Below are 21,722 nucleotides of genomic sequence, written 5' to 3' on the forward strand. Positions count from 1 at the left end.
GGGGGGAAAAGAGGTGGTGGTGATGGTGGAGGGCACTTAAGGGGAAGAGCACTGGGTGTTGTATGGAAAACAATTTGACAATAAAATATTATGGGAAAAAAATTTTGGGGGAAAGTACAAACAGAAGAGAAGGGCAGAGAGAGAATCCCAAGCAGGCTCTGTGCTCAGCACAGAGCTCCATGTGGGGCTCGATCCCACAACTGTGAGATCATGTGCTAAGCCTAAACCGAGTTGTATGCTCAACCAATGGAGCAACCCAGGCACCCTGATAGCTCATTTCTTTTTACTGCTGAATAATAGTCCATTGTCTGGATGGACCACAGTTTATTTATCCCTTCCCTTACTGAAGGGCATCTTGGATGCTTTCATGTTTTGGCAATTGTGAGGAAAGCTGAAATGAACATGCTGTGCAGGTTTTTATACGGACGTAAGCTTTAGACTCCTTTGGGTAGATACCATGGACAACAGCTGTGGGACTGTGTGGTAGGAGTCTGTTCAGTGTTGTCAGAAACTGCCAACCTGTCTCCCAGAGTGGCTGTTCCGTGTTGCATTCCTACCAGCAATGAGAGACAGCTCCTGCGGCTTCACATCCTTGTGAATATTTAGTCTTGTCGGCGTTCCAGATTTTAGCCATTCTCATAGGTGGGTGGTGATGTCTTGCTGTTCTTGTTGTTTTTGAATTTTTAATATTTGTTTATTTTTGAGAGAGAGAGAAAGTGCAAGAGAGCGTGCAGGGTAGGGGCAGAGATAGAGGGAGACACAGAATCTGAAGCTGGCTCCAAGCTCTGAGCTGTCAGCACAGAGCCCGATGTGGGGCTCAAACTCACAAACCATGAGATTATGACCTGAGCTGAAGTCAGACACTCAACTGGCTAAGCTACCTGGGTGCCCAAGTGTCTATAGTTGTTTTAATTTGCATATCCCTGATGACAGATGATGGTAGAGGATCTTTTCATAGGCTTATTTGTGGTCTTTCTTCTTCAGTGAACTCTCTTTTAAGGTCTTTGGCCCATTTTTTAATTGAGTTGTTTTCTTGTTGGATTTTAAGTGTTCTTTGTATAATTTGGATAGCAGTCTTCTATCTGATAGCCTTTGTGCAAATATTTTCTCCCAATCTGTGGCTTGTCTTTTCATTTTTTTGATTGTGTCTTTAGCAGCATGGAACTTTTAAAATTTTAATGAAGTCCAGCTTATGAACTCTCTTTCATGGGCCATGGCTTTTGTGCATTTCTAAAAAGTTATCACCAAGACCACCGGGAGGGCTCAGTCGGTTAAGTGTCCAACTTTGGCTCAGGTCATGATCTTGTGGTCCGTGAGTTCAAGCCTTGCATTGGGCTCTGTGCTGACAGCTCAGAGCCTGGAACCTGCTTCAGATTCTGTGTCTCCCTCCCTCTCTGCCCCTACTCTGCTCATGCTCTGTCTCTCTATCACTCAAAAATAAATAAACATTAAAAAAAGTTTTTAAGTCATTGACAAACCTAAGTTCATATAAGTTTTCTTTTATGTTATTTTCTGGGAGCTTCATGGTTTTGCATTTTACATTTAGGTCTGTGATCTTTTTTTGGTTAATTTTTGTGAAGGATGTAAGATCTGTGTTAAGATTTTCTCCCTCTCTCCTCTCTCTCTCTCTCTCTCTCTCTCTCTCTGCATGTGGATGACCAGCCATCCCAATATCCCAATATCATTTGTTGAAAAGACTATTTGGCTCCTTGTATCATCTTTGCCCCTTTGTGAAAATCATTTGTCTCTGTATCTATGACTCTATTTCTGGGCTCTCTGTCGTGTTGCATTGCACTGCCTTATTCTTCCTCACCTCTGGGCCTTTGCACATGCTGTTTCCTTTTCTTAGAATACTTTCTCTCCCCTACCTGGATAGTTCCAATTGTCTTTAAGATCTGAGCTTACATGTCCTTCCCTCCAGAAAGTCTCCCCTGATATGGACTGTTTGGGTACCTCTGAATTGTGTCCCCAAGTATAAACCTCATCATGGTGTATTGGAATTATCTGCTTACTTCTTGGTCCCTCCCCTCGTTTAGGGGTAAGCGCCTGGAAAATGGAGGACATAGTTGCCTGTCTTGCTGATATATATCCTCATAGTGAGAGAAAAGCATCGTGAAATCCCCTTGCAGACGTGGGCCAGGGTGAGATCACATGGGATTTTATAAATAATAGAAGTGAAACTCAGTATCCTCCATGGAGATGATGGTTTTAGTGGTCACTTCCCAGACAAGCATTGGGCTGTACTCCTCAAGAACATCCTGGGCTGTGGCTAGACCTGACCGCAGGGAAATAGTGTGGTTCTTTAATAACAAATTATAAAGGGAGGTCAGTTTCCCCAAGGAATGGTGGGGGGAGTTGCTATTCATGCTGCATTAAAAAGTAATAAAGCTGCAACCTTTCCCGAGCAGCAGAATATAAGAAAACATCCCATTTGCCGTCAAATACTGAATTTAGAATTACAGGCTTCATTAACTCAGAGTTTTGCTTATTTAAAGAAATTCTTTAATGAGGCCATTTCTTCAAAGCAAGTGTGCTGAGTTGTCCTCTCTCCCAGATTTAAAGGCGGACGCTTGGGAGGGTTTTTCTTCGAGGAAGATGCAAGAGGCTTTGCTTTTCTGTTTGTTTACGGTTAGGTGTTTCCCCGTGTAATTCAGCCCATCAAAAGGGCTGCTGCTCTAACCTTCAGAGCCCGCGTCTCGGGTTTCCTGGCCTGATCTACATGCACCATTTTGGCTGCTCCATGGCGAATCCTCCCATGGGCTCTGGGATGATGCCGGCCGATGGGGTATTAATCACACAGTCCTCAGCCTGTTTGTGGAGACGGGGCTTGAACAGAATCTGTGGGGCACACTGGCAGGAAGATTGTGGAGGAAAATGGAAAACCACCCTGAGAGATGGCAGGAATCACCACTCCCGTCTTGAGCAGGCAGGTCCAGAGAAGTAGCATGGTCATGACAGGGTCTCTCCAGCCCCAGGACCTGGTTTCTTTCTCACTCTGCTCACCTCAAATGGCAGCTGCTTGAAATAGGAAGTAGAAAGCCCATCCAGTGCAGGTGGAGAGGGGTAATTCATTCTGACTCACTCCCACAGCTCAGGGAGCTGCAGAGCGCCTATGAGGGGGCCAAGAAAATGGCTCACCAGCTAAAGAGGAAGTGCCACCATCTGACCTGTGACCTGGAGGACACCCACCTGCAGCTGGAGAGCCAGCAGAGCCGGAACCATGAGCTCGAGAAGAAGCAGAAGAAGTGAGTTGTGGTTCCCCCCATCCCTGGGCTCCAGGGTGGGCTGTGTCGGTGCTGGGGTCCCCCGGGATCTCCAGGTTCTCCTCCTCAGTCCCCTCACTTCTGTCAGGGCTCCTCACTGACAAGGAGGATCCCCTCACCCCTCCTTCTGCTGCCACTTCGCTCCCCACCCCTCACACCTGATCCCTGTAAGCTTCTCCCAAGCATGCAGCAAGACGCCATTCTTATCTGTGCCCTGGTCTCGCTCTACAACCAATCGACCGTGTGACCTTGGGGAGGTTTCTTGGCCTCTCTGGGCCTCAATATCCCCCTTTGTCAGGTGAAAAGACGGTCACGGAGGGCGAGGACACCCTAGCGCTTGGGGGTGCAAGCGCTGATGTCAAACCACCCCAGTTCAAGTGCTAGCTGTACCTCTCCCTAGTCATTCAACTCCCTTAGCCTCAGTTTATTTTCCTTTGATGGGAGATGGGAACACCCCATTGTCGTGAGGACTAAGTGATGTGGTTGGTAGGCTCAGTGGACTGAATTCTGGCTCTAGCCCTGTGGTGGAAAATGGGGCCAGAGAATGGGGGCGGCCTCAGATCGACTCACTCCCCTTTTCACTCAGCACTCAGGCTCTCAGATGCTGAGCATTCTGACATCGACGGCGCCCTGTGCAGGAACAAGCCAGCGTTCCCGGGCTTGCTTTCCCATCGGGCTGAGCTCCTAGCTCAGCAAACAGGGGAGCCTAGCCTGGTGTCCAGGAGCTTCCATAGGCAAAGCCTCAGTGGACATCCCTGGACATTCTGGCTGTGGTTCTTCATCTTTGTTGGGGAGGGTAATGGGGTGCAGGGGCCCCATCTGGAGTCAGACCACCTCTAATGGAGATTTCATGGCAGACAAATAGACGAGACACAGCCTCTTTAATTAAACAGTCTGGGATACAACCAGAAAATGTGACTAGGATGTGGCAAAAATTCAGGCCATCTCTTTTCCCAGAGATGGGAAGCTGAATTCTATTTTCATGGGAGGAGCAGAGACTTTGAATTTGGTCTGCATCATTAAGTATTCTTTTCTCATTTTGATTTTTTTTTTAAGTTTATTTATTTTGAGAGAGAGAGCACGAGCAGGGAAGGGGCAGAGAGAGAGAGGGAGAGAGAATCCCAAGCAGGCTTCACACTTTCAGTACAGAGCCCAGCACGGGGCTCAGACCCACAAACTGCGAGATCATGACTTGAGCCAAAACCTAGAGCCAGATGCTTAACTGACTGAGCCACCCAGGCACCCCTATCACTTTGAGCTTTTTCAGAGCTGACTTCTTCAAGTGAAAAAAAAAAAAAAAGGATACCTAGGGGGTGGTAAGCCTGCCCCCTGCCAAATGAGAGAGGTTGTTTAATCTTTTATTGATAACTGACTCTGTTTTCTTTCCCACCTTCCTGGGTGTTCTGGCTCACCTTGTCCTCTCTGGTTGGAGAAAATGGCTTTGTCTTTCCTTGGCCATCTCCTGTGTGACCTTGTCAAATGATACCACCTCTCTGGGCCAGAGGGTGACTGATGTTTTAGAGGAGCCCCTGACTTAAGCAGGCCACCTGTGGCTGAAGTATAGCTCCGACAGACCCCATCTACAGACTGAGAGGTGGGGACTCCCACCTCCCCTGGGCTTCCGACAGCTGTGACAACCTTGGGTCTCATCTGTGGCTTCTCCTCCTGCTCTGAGGGACTATTTGTAGGTTCCTGCTCTCTGCTGGGTGGGGGCGGTCCGTGGAGTTTACACAGCCAGAAAATTTCATCCCTCTGGTCATTCCCAACCCCTTGAGCAGAATCTCTCATTCCAGGCTCTCAAGAACCTTCCTGTGGTGCCCCCTGGGAAAGAACCCATTTCTTCCTTTCAAGACTAACCTGTTCTGTGATGCTTCCCTACCCCTGTGCCACCCCCTGGCAGAAATTAACTCACGTTCTGATGCTCGTAGCAAATGGCCTCCATTATCTTTCTAGGTGGTCCAGCAATTTAGCAGGGAGGCTGAAAGCAATAGAAGCCTCAGTCAAATGGCAGGAATTCAGGCAAAATGACCATAATGAGGGAAAGATCTAGAAGCCAGCAGTACTTCTTCATAATCTCTCCAAGTTTAATCAAATTGTAGATGGAGCTGCCTCCTTAGTTTGCTGGGCCCTGGATGGACTGATGTCTCCGTGCAGGGGGGACTCCCCTGTCCTCAGCGTGGCTTTCAGGTTCAGAGTGGGCCGTGTTTCCATTTGGACTTGGCTAATTGTCACCATGGTTACCCCACGGGTCACAGAGCTTGGTTCCAAGGGCCAATGGAGCTCTGAGGCTGCCACCTTGGGGGACTGGGACCTGTGCTGGGCTCACCGACTCCCACATGTACTGGAACTTAGACCCCAGGCCTGCTTCTAGTGGGGTGAAGCGTGTGTGCGAATCCATCTGGCCTCAGGCAGGTGGTGGTTCAGTGTGTTCCAGAAGCTGGAGTCCGTACGAGCCATTCTTTGGCATCAGGTGGCCTGTTAAGTCAAGGTCTCCTCCGAAACATCTGTCACTGTCTGGCCCCCACTGTCTGACCCCACCTGCCCCAGTTAGATGGGGGACTAGCTGGGACAGTAGAGAAGCTGGGCTCGAGCCCACCTCTGCCACTTTGGGATTTGGGGGCGAATCACTCTGCCGCTCTGAACTTCAGTTTCCTCTTCTGTGAAGTGGGTATCATTACATGTTTCTTGCTGAATTGTTATAAGTGGACCCCAGCGCAGAGCCTGGTGCCTTGGGACTGGATCATTATCACCATCACAATGTTGCCATTCACTGGGGCTGCCAGCAGTGCCTCTTGAATGATGTCACCAGCAGCCAATCAGAGACCTCCTGGGCTCTTCCAACAGGAGGACCCCCTCGTGCGACCCATGATCAGCTTCCTCAGGAGTCTTAGGCTTTGAATAACCATCTAGGGTTTAGATACATTGGATGATCTTGTAACAAGGGAGGCATTCTTCTCACAAGGACTCCAATCCCATGCCCCATTCAGCCCTTCTGGTCGCTCCAAGGTCCCTGGAGCAGTGGGACTTTCTGCATGGGCCAAGGGCACATGACCAAGGTCACATCATATTGGGGCTTGCCAGAGCCTTTTGTACTGATGTCCTCATCTGTGATAGGGATATAGGACCAACCAAAGTCACTGCATGGAATGATATCAAATCCAGAAAGATCTTCTCCATCCTGGTCCTCATCCTGGAGGGGCAGGGGGTCCCTGATGAGGCACTTCCTAATCCCCTGGCCAAGAGGACTGTCTAGTCTCTGTGGTTTTTTGCTGGGAAGACAAATGAGGAGCACACTGAGTGTACTAATGCCTAGCCTTTTATCAATAATAATAATGGAGGAGATGAATTTGAGCAGATATATGCATTCACTCCTTCATGGGTCAATGAGTATGAGACCCCCCCAAACCTGGGCCTTGGAGATTTAAAGATTTCCTGGCATATACTGGCAAACCAGAAAGATGCGATTTTTCTATCATTCTATTTGTTTTTTCCCCCTTTTTCCATGTCTGCATATACTTCTATTATTTTTACTTATGTATGTTGTCATGTTTTATGTACGGCTCCGTCATTTTTGCCGAAACTCCACATAACCCCGGAAAGTTGCTCTCCGGCGTTCCAGATTCTTGCTGCGCGTCCATCACCTTACCTAAAACCTCCCATGTTTTGTGTCCTCCCACCCCCCCCCCCCCTGGTTCTCGGCAAGCTTACCGCCTCCCTCCAGCCCTCTTGTCCCCCGCCCCAGTGCCATGACGTCTGTTTTGCTTGAACAGGTTTGGCATGCAGCTGGCCCAGGCCCTGGGTGAGTCCGTGTTTGAGAAGGGCCTTCGCGAGAAAGTGACCCAGGAGAACACCAGTGTCCGGTGGGAACTGGGCCAGCTCCAGCAGCAGCTGAAGGTAAGGGACGGGGTGGGTGGGGTGTGGAGCTCCTGGCTTGTAGCTGCTGGCTCCCAGGAACTACACCCCATTCCCCGCCACGCACCTGCAGTAAATAGTGACATGGAGAAAATTCTGGGCAGGGGGGCGGGGTTTGCCGGTCTGCGAGCCACCTAGCGCCGTGGACCCTAGGATGCCTTAACACAGCAAACGGGTGTCGGAATTCTGAAAACGAGATGTCCCTGGCACTTTCAAGGTGCCCACCTGGGCGGTAGGTGAGGCAGGGCAAGGAATGAGTTCGCTGTCACCCCATCCAGGGGCTGCGCCCTGGCCCACACAGACTCCATCACCGAGAGGTTTTATTACAGCACAGCACAGCCTCCTTACTCAGGTGCTCCTGACCCTTCTGTGGCTCCCTGCTACCCCTAAAAGAGCTCTCAGCCTGCAATTCAGCTACTTCTTGATGTAGCCCGAAGTTCTTTGACCTTGGAGCTGACTTTCTAACCTGGAAGAGTCAGTTTTGGACCCCTTGCCTCTCTGCCCAGGTGTCTGCATCCCAGCTTACAAATGGACGATCACCCCCTTTATGTGCTCGGAGGCCCAGCTCTGGAGGCGGGGTGGTTATTGATCTCCCACATGGGCCCCCACCCTTGCTGTGTGAGCCGTCCCGGGGAGCAGCCCTTGGTGTCCCACAGCGGTGCCTGCCGGGGCTCCCAGGCCAAGGTAGGGATGTCAAGGGGTTCCCTGGTGGATGGTGCATGTGGTCCCATGACTCTCGGTCTCTGCCCCTCCGTCTCTAGCAAAAAGAGCAGGAAACCTCACAGCTGAAGCAGGAGGTGGAGATGTTGCAGGCCCATAAACGGGAGCTGGTGGGGTTGTCCTCTCTGGGAGAAAACTGTGTCGCTGGCTTGAAGGAGAGGCTCTGGACCCTGGAAGCCAGCACTGTGGAGCATGAGAGAATCCAGAACCAGCAAGAAAACACCATCAAGCAGCTGGAGCAGGTAGGAAAGCACTGTCCCAGTCCCTGTCCCACACTGGCTCGCGCACAGTCGGGAGGCTATTGGAATGCAACACCAACACCTCACCTCTCTCAGCTGCTCCTCATTCTTCTATGGCTCCCTATTACCCCCGAGGCCTTCTCAACCCCCAGGTCTGGCATTTGGACCCTCCATGATCTAGCCCACTCCTCCCATCGTGCGTCAAGGTCACCTCAGAGAAGCTTGCCCTGATCACCTTGAAAGTAGCCCCACCCACGGCCCACGGCCCCTTCCCATGCCCTTGGCTGGTTTGTCCTCCTTTGTAGTAGCTATCATCTTCTTCAATGACAGTATTTCAAAACAGTTTCCTCCATGCTGCCCTCCGCATGGAACGTATCAGGAAGACAGGGTCCTGCCCATATCAGGGCTTCCCCAGAGTCTGGAATGAGCCCAGGTACATAGCTGGCGCTCAGGAAATCCCTGTTGACCTGATATCTGACACTTACTGAGCACTATCTGTGTACGTGACTCAGTGCTTGGCTCTTACCTCAGGAGCCTCCACAAGAACCGTGGAGGGTCACATAGCAGTATTATTCCCACTTCACAGATGTGGATTCCGACTCTCAGAGACACAGAGAGGGTGCCCGGGGTCTGGGGGCTGGGCCACGTGACGCCGTAGCACCTGGAATGCCTGTTAGGTGCGCAGGGGTGTGGACAACCTCGAGGAAGATTGGAGCACTAGCTCATTGGGAAACCCAAAATAACTATGGGGAATTAGGCAGGGGTATCAAGTACTCTAGTTCCAGCACTCTTAGTGAGGGAGTCCGTGAGTATTTTATTTGTCGGCTTGTCTGTTGCATATAGATGTCTGCATAATAAAACAGAAACATTATACACATTTTTAAATGTTTATTTATTTTTGTGAGAGAGACAGTGTGAGTGAGGGAGAGACACAGTGAGAGGGAGACACAGAATCAGAAGCAGGCTCCAGGCTCTGAGCTGTCAGCACAGAGCCCGACCCGGGGCTTGAACCACGAATTGGGAGATCATGACCTGAGCTGAAGTTGGATGCCTAACCGACGGAGCCACCCGGGCATCTCTAAAAACAGAAGCATTGTAAATAAAACAATCCAAGCCAGAGACACACACACACTACAGGAGACACTAAGGAGTTTGGGGGACATGAACGACGGGTAACCAGACCCACAAATCTTAGAATCGTAGCGGTCATGGTTTCTACTCTAAAATTCCCGGTGGCCAGAGAGAAGGGGAATGTGAGCCGCATCATCTGTATTACCCCAGGGAGAAAGAGGCCAGCTTTTCAAGGGGGAGGCAAAGCTTTTTCCCGATGCCTTGCCGGAACCAGATGCCTCCTGGTGCATTTCTCAAGTGGCCATGATTTCAAAATGGTTATAAGGCGGGGACTCCCTTATAATAAATTGTGACTAGATAGCATGAATATATACTTTTTTTAGAAGTTTATTTATTTTTGAGGGGGGGAGGGGCAGAGAGAGAGAGTCCCAAGCAGGCTCTGTGCTGTCAGCACAGAACTAGATGTGGGGCTTGAACTCACAGACTATGAGATCACGACCTAAGCTGAAATCAGGAGTTGGACGCTTAAGTGCTGAGCCACCCAGGCTCCCCAGACAGCATGAGTGTGTAAAGCAGATGGGCCCTGAGAGCTCTGGGCAAGTGAGGCACAGGAGGGGTGGCTCGGGGGGGAGTGGGAGGCGGAGAGGGAAGGCCCGGGCGCCTGCCCTTGCCTCTCACGTACGCTCACTCCCCTGGCACGGAGCCTGCCCAGGGCATGGCAGGCATTGAGGGACAGAGTCTGGAGCTCAGAAAGCAGAGTCCCTCCACCCACTCAGCCAGCAGGAATTTATTAAGCGCCAACTTTGTGTGGTGTGATGTAACTCTAAACAAGACTGGCATGTTCTCTGCCTTCTGGAAGTTTGTAGTCATGCTGTGTGTCATGAGGAAGTTTAACCTGCCAATCTGGTCTTGGGAACAGGCTGGGAGGAGCAATCAGGGAAAACTTCCTGGAGGAAGAAACATGTACTGGAGAAAGTGACATATCCTGAAGGGTGAGTCCAAGTTGGCACAGAGAGAGTTCCAGGCAGGAGAAACAGCCAGTACAAAGGCCTGGAGGCAGGAAAGTCCTGTGGCTGAAGTATGGTTGCCTCCACATGGGGTCCTCAAGGCAGCTCAGTCAATATGACCTTAGGCAAGCCCCCTGTTTTCTCCAGCCTTCAGGCTTCTCGTCTGCATGCTGAGACCAGAGCCTGGTCAGTCCCCTGGCTTTCCCCAGCCCCAGCCATGACTGCAGGGAGGTTCCTGAGGCAGGTGGAGTGCCTGTGTAGACAGTTAAGGGACATAAAGGAGCATGCAGCTCCCATAGCAACACAGCGTCAAGAACGAAGTGAGCACTTTGGAAAAGTGTGTCAGTTCTTTAAGAAGTTGCTAGGGCACCCCTTGGTGCCCAGAGCAGGAATGTATTCCTATGACCTCAGAGATGGCAAGTTAATGCAACTTTCCTAATTTGCCACTCTCCACTTACACGGAAGGCGAGGCTGACTCAACACTTCCATCGTCTTTAGCTTTGTCCAAGCCTCATGCGGTATTGTGCCCTTGTAGACGTCCAGGGGGATATTTATGGATTACAATATAGCACTTTTCCTGGGGAATTTTATGTTAACTCATATAAGCTTGACACAAATGGTATTGCGGATGTCAGGAGTGTCCAAGAGGCTAGGGGAAAAAATGAAAAGGAAATATTATATTTACTTGCTTAAGCTCCTCATTTTGGATTATCTCCCCATAACCCGTCATTTTAAAAGGAGGCGAGGAAGGAGGTTGACATTTAACGTGAGCTTTACTTTATGCTGGGAGCTGTAATGCGGGTTCTGTGGCTCTCCTCTTGCCTTAACGCCATGGCCCTGCACAGTAGAGAGAGCTTGAAAGTACAGATTCTTGGAGTCTGGACCCTGGAGATTCTGATGCGGTAGGTCAAGGCTGAAGCCCTAAAATTGTTAATTTTTTTAAATTGCATTGTTTAACTCTAACACGCCACAGAATTTGAGAAGCAAGAGCTTGGGTCAAACCCTCATGGATCAAAGATCAAAGATGTAAAATCTTGAACCAGAACAGGAACCCATGACATCTGGCTCCAATTCTAGAACCTTCTGGACAACACCAAACATCATGGGCCGTGGCTCTTTGTCAGCTCGGAGCAAGTTTCGGACGCTCTGATGGAAAAGACTTCCCTCCTTCACAGGACACAGCTGTTCATTATGTCCTCCAGGAGGGAGGGGAGGGTTCTTTCTGTTTTCAGAAGAGGAAGTTAGATTCACACACCAGGCATTGTGCGAGGTGCTTTACGTGGGCCATCTCACTGAATTCTCATACAGCATTTTAGGGTGATTGTTTTCCCCAGAGAAGAGTAATCAGAGGCAAAGTGAATTGTCCATGGTGACATTCTGGGCAAGTGATCTCCCTCGGAAAGCTTTCATGCCTTCATAAATCAACTTTCATTCTACCCTCCTGCCACCCACCTACCCACTCCTTCAGAACACCGCCGCAGAGGCCTGCTCCGGATGACACGTCTGCTTCATCATTTCCTTTTTTTAACTTTTTATGTTATCTTATCTTTGAGAGAGACAGAGACAGAGCGTGAGCGGGCGAGGGCCAGAGAGAGAGGGAGACACAGAACCCCAAGCATGTTCCAGGCTCCGGACTGTCGGCTCAGAGCCCGACGAGGGTCTCGAACTAATGAAAAGTGAGATCATGAAGTTGAAGTCAGACGCTTAACCGACTGAGCCACCCAGGCACCCCACCCCTTGCTTTTAAAAAAAGTTTTATGACACCTATTTTATCTTAAAAGTGTTGAGAGGCGGGTTCCTAGGTGACTCAGTTGGTTAAGCACCTGACTTGATTTCGGCTCAGGTCATGATCTCACGGCTCGTGGGATCGAGCCCCATGTAAGGCTCTGGGCTGACAGTGCGGAATCTGCTTTGGATACTCTCTCCCTCTCTCTCTGCCCCTCCCCTGTTTGCTCCTTCTCTCTCTTTATCTCAAAATAATTAAACTTAAACAACTATTGAGAAGGATTCTTAAGGATTCTTCCATCTAAACTCAGCAGAAAACAGCCTGATGGATTAGTGACGATTGTAGTGACCACAGGGAGGGATAGAGGCAGCAGGTGGGCTATTTATCTACCATTTCTGACCTTCCTGGGACCTGTGGGGGCTACTGGACTCTCACCCCTGCCCCCCAGAAATGAAAAACCCAGTTGGACTACCAGAGATGACGCGGGGGGTGTGGGCCGCCCTCATGTGCTGTCCTTGCTCTGCCCCCAGCTCCGCCAGCGGTTTGAGCTGGAGATCGAGAGGATGAAGCAGATACACCAGAAGGACCGTGAGGACCAGGAGGAGGAGCTGGAGGATGTCCGTCAGTCCTGCCAGAAGCGGGTATGTGCCCTTTGGGCCCTCGCAGGCCCAGTCTTGGGGGCCATCTTCCTTCGGGTGTGGGGTGGGACTCCGGCGCCTGGGGACCGACTCCTTCTGCAGCCGCCTTAGCTGTCAGGGTGCTAGAGCAGAAGTACCTGTCTTAGATACAGTCCCGGAGCTTCCAGAAGCCTCTGGAACTGTGGAGCAAAATCACCCCAAGATTTCTGCCCAAAGCCCACACTTCCATGTGACTTAGACCGTGGGGAAGGACTTCCCCATGTCAAGAAGGGGACCAGCCCTTTCTGGCTATTTCCTTTGCAAACAATTTCTTACGCTTCATCCAAGCTCCTGCAGACATTTTAGACAAGCAGATGGGAAAGCGAGAAGCCCTTGCAATCTTACCGTCTAGAAACCATCATTATTACTATTTTGCATTTTTTAATTTTTATTTTTTACATTTATAGACTTTTGAGAAACAGAGAGACAGAGCACAAGTGGGGGAGGGGCAGAGAGAGAAAGAGACAAGGAATCCGAAGCAGGATCTAGGCTCCGAGCGGTCAGCAGAGCTGGAAGTGGGGCTCGAACTCACAAACCGTGAGATCATGACCTGAGCCGAAGTCGGACACTTAACCGACTGAGCCACCCAGGCGCCCCAATTCTTATTTTAAAAGTCATTTCGTACCTCTCCATCATGGTACACACACACACACACACACACACACACACACACACACAGTTGTTGAGACACCGTTTTACCCGAATGAGGTCGTGCTTTCTTGCAGCCTTTCACTCAGCGGTTTGTCCTTGGCCTCCCTCCTCTTTCCGCGGCAGTAAATACCGGTCTACAAAGCAGAGTCCACGTTAGGCACACGCTGCCATTTGTTCAACCAGTCCCCTGGGGCTGGGCATTTAGGATTTTCGAATCTTCTGTTATTATAACGGATGCTGGGATAAACACTCTCACGAATGCACTGACGGACTTGAACGTAAGATGAGTGCTTTCCACAGAGGGGCTGGAGAGCTTTGGGGTCTGGCTCAGTTAATAGGTTTTCTCACTGCAGGACCCCTGCAGATTTTTTGTGCCTTTGTGTATGTTTGAATCTCAAGAAGGGGCCAAGGAGCATTCCTAACACCGACTCCTGCTCTTAGCTCCCTAGACAGTCTGTCTCGGACACCTCTAGACTGCGGGGCTTGAGGCCAGGGGCTGGATTTCCCACGCTCCTGGTTTAGATCTTTGCTTTTCCACCTTACCACTGTGCCACCTTGGAAAAGTGATGTAAAAGCTTCCACTCCTACTAAAATCCACTCTACTCCTTGGCTCTTTGCTCTGTAGCCAGTGCTGGTCACTCAAGGCCAGTTTATGAGCCGCACCAGAAAGCCAATGTTGCTGCTTTGTTTGGAGCCATGGCGGCTCTGGTTAAGCCCTCACGTCATCTGCTTCCAAGTGTGGGGCGTGGAGAGACCACGCGACCCTGCTGGAAGCTTCGCTGTTCTCATCTGTAGAACACGATGACGTGGCTGCTTGCAGGGTCACAGCAAAGGCTCAGGGTGGGGACACGTCACATGGTTTTGTGATGTAATCCTTGTAATGGACTCTTAAGGAGCAATACTGGGGTGTGTGTGGGTTTCCAGGCAGCGGCCCTTCGGAGGAGCCAGTGAACCAGCAGGGTGTGGGGGGACTTGGCACCCCGCAGAGCTCACAGCCCAGAGCATGGTCCTGGGCAGGACTAGGGCACCTCGGTGACTGTCAGAGCCTTGGCAGGAGACAGGGTGCAGGGGGTAGCCGACATGGTAGCCGACCTTACCCCAGGGGAGCGTTTGAGACCTGACCCCATTCTTCCCCCCCAGGGATGATCCTGCTCTTCAAACACTCATTTTTGGGGTTCCATCAAAGCTCCGCCCCTCTGGGGGTTCACAGGGATCATCCTGAGGAACAGAGTGCATTCCTTCCCGAACTCCCCAGGGTGGAAAGAGTCCATGATTTGTGGACTCATCCAGACCTCCATTTTCTCAGCTGTAAAATCGGAGCAATGATAGAAAATGTTCTGCTTGGGGCCCCTGGGTGACTCAGTCGGTTGAGCCTCTGACTTCAGCTCAGGTCATGATCTCACAGTCCGTGGGTTCGAGCCCCACCTCAGGCTCTGTGCTGACAGCTCCCAGCCCGGAGCCTGCTTCAGATTCTGTGTCTCCCTCTGTCTCTGCCCCTCCCCTGCTCATGCTGTTTCTCTCTGTCTCAATAATAAAGAAACATAGAAAATGTTTTTTAAAAATGTTCTGCCGTCCTGGGTTATTGTGAGGAAGAGATAAAAGAATGGAAAGTACCGTGTAAACTGGAAAGTGCAGGGAGTTCGCATTAAGGCGCCAGTTCTTACACATCCGGGAGAAGCGAATGGGAAACTGAACACCGACGGGGCCCCATGCACCAGGCTGGGTCTTCCCGTCCAGCGGTTTATTTGTCCCTCTGAAGAGCTCTGTAAGATATACTGTCCTGGTTCACAGGTGAGGAAACCAGAGTTCGCCAAGCTGAAGTGAGTTGCCCAAAGTAACCCAGCCGGGAAGTAGCTAGGCTAAGGCTTGAACTTAGGTCCATCTCGTCCCAAAGCCCAGTCTCTTAACCAAAATACTAGATCTGAAAATTTTTTCTTTTGCAAACATTTGGACTGTAGGAAGGCCATTTCAGGAAGCATTGATAAAAGTCAGCCTTGGGCAATGCTGCTGTATTCGTTAGCACACACAAACTTGCCAAAGGCTCTGATAAGTCTTGCACTGAAGAAATTATTAAGTCAGTGCTTCTAGCATGGACGTTCCTCCATCCTCCACCCCCATACCCATCACTCTTGTGAACACCAAGGGGAAACATTCCGCAGAGCACACTCCAGGAAACTTGGCCTTGCTTGATACATAGTTTTTATTATTTTGTGTGTTTTAATTTTTTTTTACTTTTTATTAAAATTTTAAAAATATTTTTAATGTTTATGTTTGAGAGATGGAGAAAGGCAGAGCACGAGCAGGGGAGGGGCAGAGAGAGACACAGAATCTCAAGTGGCTCCAGGATCTGAGCTGTCAGCACAGAACCCGATGTGGGGCTCGAACCCATGAACCATGAGATCATGACCTGAGCTGAAATTGGACACTTAACTGACTTAACCACACAGGCACCCAAAAACTTTTAAAAATATTTATTTTTGAGAAAGAGAAGGGGGGAGGCACAGAGAGAGAGGGAGACACAGAACTTGAACTTCCAGGCTCCGAACCATCAGCACAGGGCTCAAATTTGTGGACCGTGAGATCAGGACCCAAGCCACGGTTGGAGGCCCGATCGACTGAACCACCCAGAGGTCCCTCTCCTGTGTATTTTCCAAACGCGAATTTTTCAAAATGAGTTTTAGCTTTACCTGTCTTCCCTCTAAAAGCAGATACAAACGGAGTGCCTTGTTTCTCTCACTGTTAAAAGAAAGTTCTGAAATGAACTTGCTTTCTCCATAAGTGATCATCCATCAGTGCTTTTTTTCCCCTCATGGGTCAGGAGATGGAGTCTTCAGTCCCTTCCCTTGTGCCCTCAGGTGAAGGTTGCACCATTTCTGGGGCATTCTAAAAGTACCGCAAAGCATCACGGGTGCCGAGCCAGGGCCCCAGCGGGGCGGAGATGTGACCCAGACCCTCCTGAGGCTTTTCCGTGGACAGGTTTATAAAGGGAGAGGGTGAGGTCAGAGAAAGGTGTTTTCTCCTCACAACAGGCACTAGCACGGACTTCACATCTAGCACCTGCTTTGCTCCGTCTCTCTCTTGCTGTGGCAGGAAATCAATTGTTTTAGCGACCCGGGGTGGGGGGGTGGGGAAGCCGCTGGCTGTCCAGGGTGGCTGGAGAGCTGAGGCCAGAAGATAGAACACTAATGGCTCTCACAACCACTGACTCAGGAGCGTGTGCCTTACAGCTTCTCTCTGACTCAGTTTACCCATCTGTGGAATAGGGTCACCGATAGCATGGAAAGGCAGGACGAAGGGGCAGGGGAGATAACATGTAGGAGAGAGGTTGGTGGGGAAGAGGGTGTGCAGAGCGGTTACAGTTGGGGTATTCACTTTGGTGGGGAATGCCTGCCTTTGAGGGGTGATTAGAGAAGTCAGAGCCAATTGTAAACTGACTGGGTTCCTTGTAGCCAAACATCTTAGTCTATTTGGACTACTGCAACTCGGAATATCATAGACTGTGGGCTGAACACAGAATTCACTGGTCACGGTTCTGGGGGTTGGCAAGTCCAAGCTCAAGGCGACAGCAGATTGGGCATCTGGTGAGGGCCCTCTTTCTGGTTTACGGACAACGGGACAGCGGTCTTCCTGCTGTGTGCTCCCATGGTGGAGAGAGGCAGACGAAGCAGGCTCTCTGCTGTCTCTTCTTATTTTGTTAATGTTTATCCTTGAGAGAGAGTGTGCAAGCATGCCAGTGGGGGAGGGGTAGAGAGAGAGGGAGATGGAGGGTCCAGGGTGGAATCTGGGCTGCCAGCACAGAGCCCGACGCGGAGCTCGAACTCATGAGCTGTGAGACCGTGAACTGAGCTGAAGTCGGATGAGTGACCGACTGAGCCACCCAGGCGCCCCTCTGCTGTCTCTTTTACAGAGGGCACTAATCCCAGCCTGGGGGCTCCACGCTCCTGACCTCCCTCTAAGCCTAATTATCTCCCGAAGGCCACTTCTTCAGTGAGTCCTGCGTCAGGGCATTAGGATTTCAACATAGGAAGTTTGGAGAAACACGAACTCATAGTCCATGACACCAAGTAATCTTGAAGGCAAACTTCTTTTTAAAAGAATGGATTCCCAGTCTCTTTTATAAAGAAAGTGGTTGCGTTTTAATACATCAGAGATAATGTCGTACGGAGGCTTTCAAAGTCAGAATGCCAAGATCCGCAAATATTCGAGCCAGGCTGTGGCATAGGAGGAACGCACCTGCCAGGGAAAGAGGAGGGAGCTGGAGGTGGGTGCCTCACAGCGCATGGCAGGGGGTCCCCACAACCGGCAGGCCTTCCCCATCATTGTCAGGCTCCCAGGAGATGCCAGGGCGGCCTTTGTGGAGCTGGGCAGGGGCCGTGAGCTTCACAGCCCTCTGTCCTGTGGAGGGTCCCTGCCATGTGCGCTGTGTCTGGAGGGAGTCATGCATCCCATGTATGTACCCGCCCTTTGTGTCCGCAGCTCCGCCAGCTGGAAATGCAGCTGGAGCAAGAATACGAGGAGAAGCAGATGGTCCTCCATGAGAAGCAGGATTTGGAAGGCTTGATTGGGACCCTCTGCGATCAGGTAGGTGGGAAACACCCGCAGATGTCTGGGAGAACCCTGCTCCCAGCCCTCGTGGAGAGGCGGATTCTGGGGGAGGGCAGCTCCACAGTCTTTGGGACACCCAGAGACTCCCCCCAATCCTCCCAAGTGCCCTCTTGCCCATGGTTTCCGGCCCTGTCCCCATTCACCCCAAAGGACACCTTCTGGGGTCCATCACACAGCGGAGTTCTTGGAAGAACCATGAGAACACATGGGGGGGCCGCCAGAAGTGACAGACAGGTCGCCTTGCCTTCTGCAGGCTGTCGGGGAGAGGGCGAGGCAGCCCTTGCTTCAACGGGGTGAGTGAGAACGGTCACTGTTCACAGCTGGCCTCCTGAGAACAAGACTTTTGCCAGAGGCAGCAGGCTCAGCATTGGGCAAATGTAGCTTTAAGCCCTAGCTGGGCCACCTCTGTCCGCCTGGCTTGGGGTGAGCTAACCTCCCTGAGCTTCTGGAAGGCAGAGCCCCGTGGAGATGTTACCACGGTTGGACACCAAGTTCTCAGCTGTGGCACTGCGGACATTTCAAGCCACACCGTCCTTTGTCATAGGGAGGCCGTCTCGCACCTCTTAGAATGTTCCACAGCGTCCCTGGCCTCCACCTGCTGCACGCCGGCAGCCCACCATCCCCCTTCCCTGGTGACAGCGGGAAATGTCCACAGACCTCACCACAGGTCCCTTGAGCACAGACAGAAAACCACAGCTGTAAATAAAGCAGCCGGCAGCGCCCAGCCCCAGCTCCTGATTTCCCAGCAGGGAGGAGCTGCTCCTCCGTGTCCCTCACACTCCTCTCCCTGCCTGGACCCCTGTGGTGTCAGACGTCAGCATCCAGCACTGGGGAGACGCCTGTGGCTTCTAGATGCCTCTGAAAGCATCACAGGAGTGTCCTTAATGGATGTGCTCAATGCGCATTCATAGCCTTTTCATTAGCAATGCTCTTGCTGTCAATCATCAGTCACCCTCTCTGCTCACAAAGAAATGTGGTCCAAAGGGTCAACTAGGACAGCCAGGCCTTAGACAAATAGGTGCTCATTATGTATTTTTTAAAATTGATTAAATGAGTGAAACTTAGCACAGAATCACTGTAGCATCGAGCATCAGGGTTGGGAGCGGATGGAGGTAACAGGAGGGCTTCGGCAGCATCCTTCTCTGAATTTTCTAGTTTCTCAGCCAAGCAAACTGGGGTTATTGAGTGCAGACCTCCGGGGTTACTCTCTCGTCAGCGTTGGTGCAAGAGAGCCCAGCCCATTACGTGATTCTAGAACGAGAGCTGGGAAATCACCAGGAGAAGGTGGCATTCTATTCACCAGGGTCCACTGGAGCTAACAAAGTAGGTAAACCAGGAAGGAAAGATTTTTATAGATATTGCTGAAATGAAACATCTTCTGTGCAAAGGGAAGGTGATGTGAGATGAATAAAATGCTAATTTTGTGTTAGTCACCAAGCTGGGGCCTCTAAATAAATGATCACATTTGGTAATCTTTAATGTTTTATTAAGACACTTGCCAAACACACGGAAAAAGCAGAATGAATAATAGAATTCATGCTTATGCACCAAGCACCCACGGCTCACATAAATTAAAACTTTGCTGTATTACATTCAGATATTTTTTAAGGAAAGGAAACACGATCCAGAAATAGTCAGTTGCCCCTTGGTTTCCATTCCCAAAGTCCCACCCACCCTCCTTTCTTCCCTACCTCCCAGAGAAAACCACCATCCTGAGGTTGGAATGTGGAATTCTGCTACATGTGTACTTAAACTTGACCACAAGGGCACCTGGGTGGCTCAGGTCATGATCTTCTGGTCTGTGGGTTTGAACCCATGTCGGGATCTCTGCTGACAGCCAGAGTCTGGAGCCTGCTTCGGATTCTGTGTCTCCTTCTCTCTCTGCCCCTCCCCACCCTCAAAAATAAATAGACATTAAAAACTTAAAAAAAATTAACCACATACAGTACATTTGATTTTGCATTTTACTTTGTTCCCTTCTGTACCATGTTTATGAGATCAGTCTGTGAAAATCCATGAAGCTCTAATTCATTCATCTTAACTGTTACACAGTATTTTTTAAATTTTTGCTTCCATTCTTCTGCTGGTGGATATGTAGTTGTTTTCACTCAGAGACACAAACTGCAGTTCCTCTAGGCTTCTATCTGTCTCTCTGGGCCTGTGGGCCAGAGTTTCTCCAAGGTATGCATATGCTCTTGAGATTACATTTTTAGGTGCATCTAAGCTTATTATTGGTTTTTTTCCCTTAGCAGATTGTTTTGATTGTTAAATGGTCCCTCTTTTCCTCCATAAATGGTCTTTGCCTTATTTTATTTTGCTTGATTTCTTTTAGCTAGCTTGCCTGCAAGACATTTTCTTCATCCCTTCATGTTCACCCTTTCCAAATGAGTGTGTATGTAAATTGTGTTTTGTTTAATTCACTGTTTTTAGCGTCAGACTTTTTATATGAGAATATAATTCATTTACATCTATTGGAATAAGTAATATATATGAAGTTATTTCTATTCTCTTATTTTGTGTTTAATATTTGTTGGCTTTTTGTCCCCTTTATTGCTGCTTCTTTTTAAAAAAAATTTGTAATGTTTCTTTATTTTTGAGAGAGAGTGAGTGTGTGAGCAGGGGAGGGGCAGAGAGAAGGGGAGACACAGAACACGAAGCAGGCTCCAGGCTCTGAGCTGTCAGCACAGAGCCCGACGTGGGGCTTGACCTCCTGAGCAGTGAGATCATGACCTGAGCCGAGGTTAGATGCTTAACCGACTGAGCCAGCCAGGCGCCCCTCTTTGCTATTTCTTTTATTCTTTTCCTGCTAATGGATACACTGATAATGTGTTCTATGATTCTTTTTGTTCTATGCTTGTTCTAAACTACAAACCATATTTCTATTCTTGTGGTAGATAACTATTTAATCATATTTTTTCTAAACATACTGTATTTGATTTTTACAGCAATGCTGTGGGATAGGTATTATTAGTTCCTTCTTATAAATGATAGAAGAGAGGCTTAAAAGCTAAAGGAAATTTCTCAAGATCATATGGCTTGTTAGGGGCCCAAGTGGGTTGGAAATGGGGTCAATATTATTTGAAAACCCTGTATTTTTAAAACCTAGCACTATACTGCTTAAAAGTGATTAAGGCCTAGGGGCACCTGAGGGGCTCAGCTGGTTAAGCGTCTGACTTCAGCGTCATGATCTCACAGCTTGTGAGTTCGAGCCCCTCATTGGGCTCTGTGCTGAGCTCAGAGCCTGGAGCCTGCTTCACGTTCTGTGTCTCACTCACTCTTTGCCCCTCCCCAGCTCATGCTCTGTCTGTCTGTCTGTCTCTCTCAAAAATATATAAACATTAAAAAAATTTAAAGATTAGGTCCAAAAAAAGATTAAGATCCAGTTAATTAAAATCATACTTTTGTTGACCATGTTGATTTTTTAAGAATGTTATCCATTCTCTCTCCTAGCCTCCACTTCCCCATCTGTAAAGTGACTTGATTATCTATAATGGCATTTCCAGATTATATTTTTAAAGGGCTCAGAGGGATCTTTGGCACAGACATTTTTTTAAATGTTCAGTTATTTTTGAGAGAGAGAAAGAGAGTGAGCAGGGGAGGGGTAGAAATAGAGGGGGAGAGAGGATCTGAGGTGGGCTCTGTGCAGACGGCAGAGAGCCTGAAGCAGGGCTTGAACCCACAAACCGTGAGACCATGACCTGAGCCGAAGTCGAATGCTCAACTGACTGAGCCACCCAGGTGCCCCAACAACAGACATTTGACATCTGCCCCAGACAACTTGGCTTTATGCTAAATGTTGGAACAGTTGAAGTTCCCCACAACAACACTAAACAGCATTTAGATTTATCGGT

General features: G+C 49.7%; 1 protein-coding gene and 1 long non-coding RNA gene across 2 annotated transcripts in view; one reads left to right on the plus strand and one right to left on the minus strand.

Moving 5' to 3' along the window:
- LOC115277877 overlaps positions 1-6,040 on the minus strand; it is a 25,671-nt gene extending 19,631 nt beyond the window's left edge. Inside the window, exon 1 of the long non-coding RNA XR_003902551.1 lies at positions 5,176-6,040. This is a non-coding gene — a long non-coding RNA (uncharacterized LOC115277877). The remainder of the gene's footprint in view (positions 1-5,175) is intronic.
- Positions 1-21,722, plus strand: part of MYO18B (myosin XVIIIB) — a 258,552-nt gene that overhangs the window by 133,102 nt on the left and 103,728 nt on the right. Inside the window, exons 29-33 of the mRNA XM_029922290.1 lie at positions 3,091-3,245; positions 7,034-7,157; positions 7,937-8,137; positions 12,469-12,579; positions 17,743-17,847. Coding sequence (XP_029778150.1) covers positions 3,091-3,245; positions 7,034-7,157; positions 7,937-8,137; positions 12,469-12,579; positions 17,743-17,847 — 696 coding nt within the window. The remainder of the gene's footprint in view (positions 1-3,090; positions 3,246-7,033; positions 7,158-7,936; positions 8,138-12,468; positions 12,580-17,742; positions 17,848-21,722) is intronic.

Source organism: Suricata suricatta, chromosome 14 (genome assembly GCF_006229205.1).
Source record: "Suricata suricatta isolate VVHF042 chromosome 14, meerkat_22Aug2017_6uvM2_HiC, whole genome shotgun sequence".
Lineage (NCBI taxonomy): Eukaryota > Metazoa > Chordata > Mammalia > Carnivora > Herpestidae > Suricata > Suricata suricatta.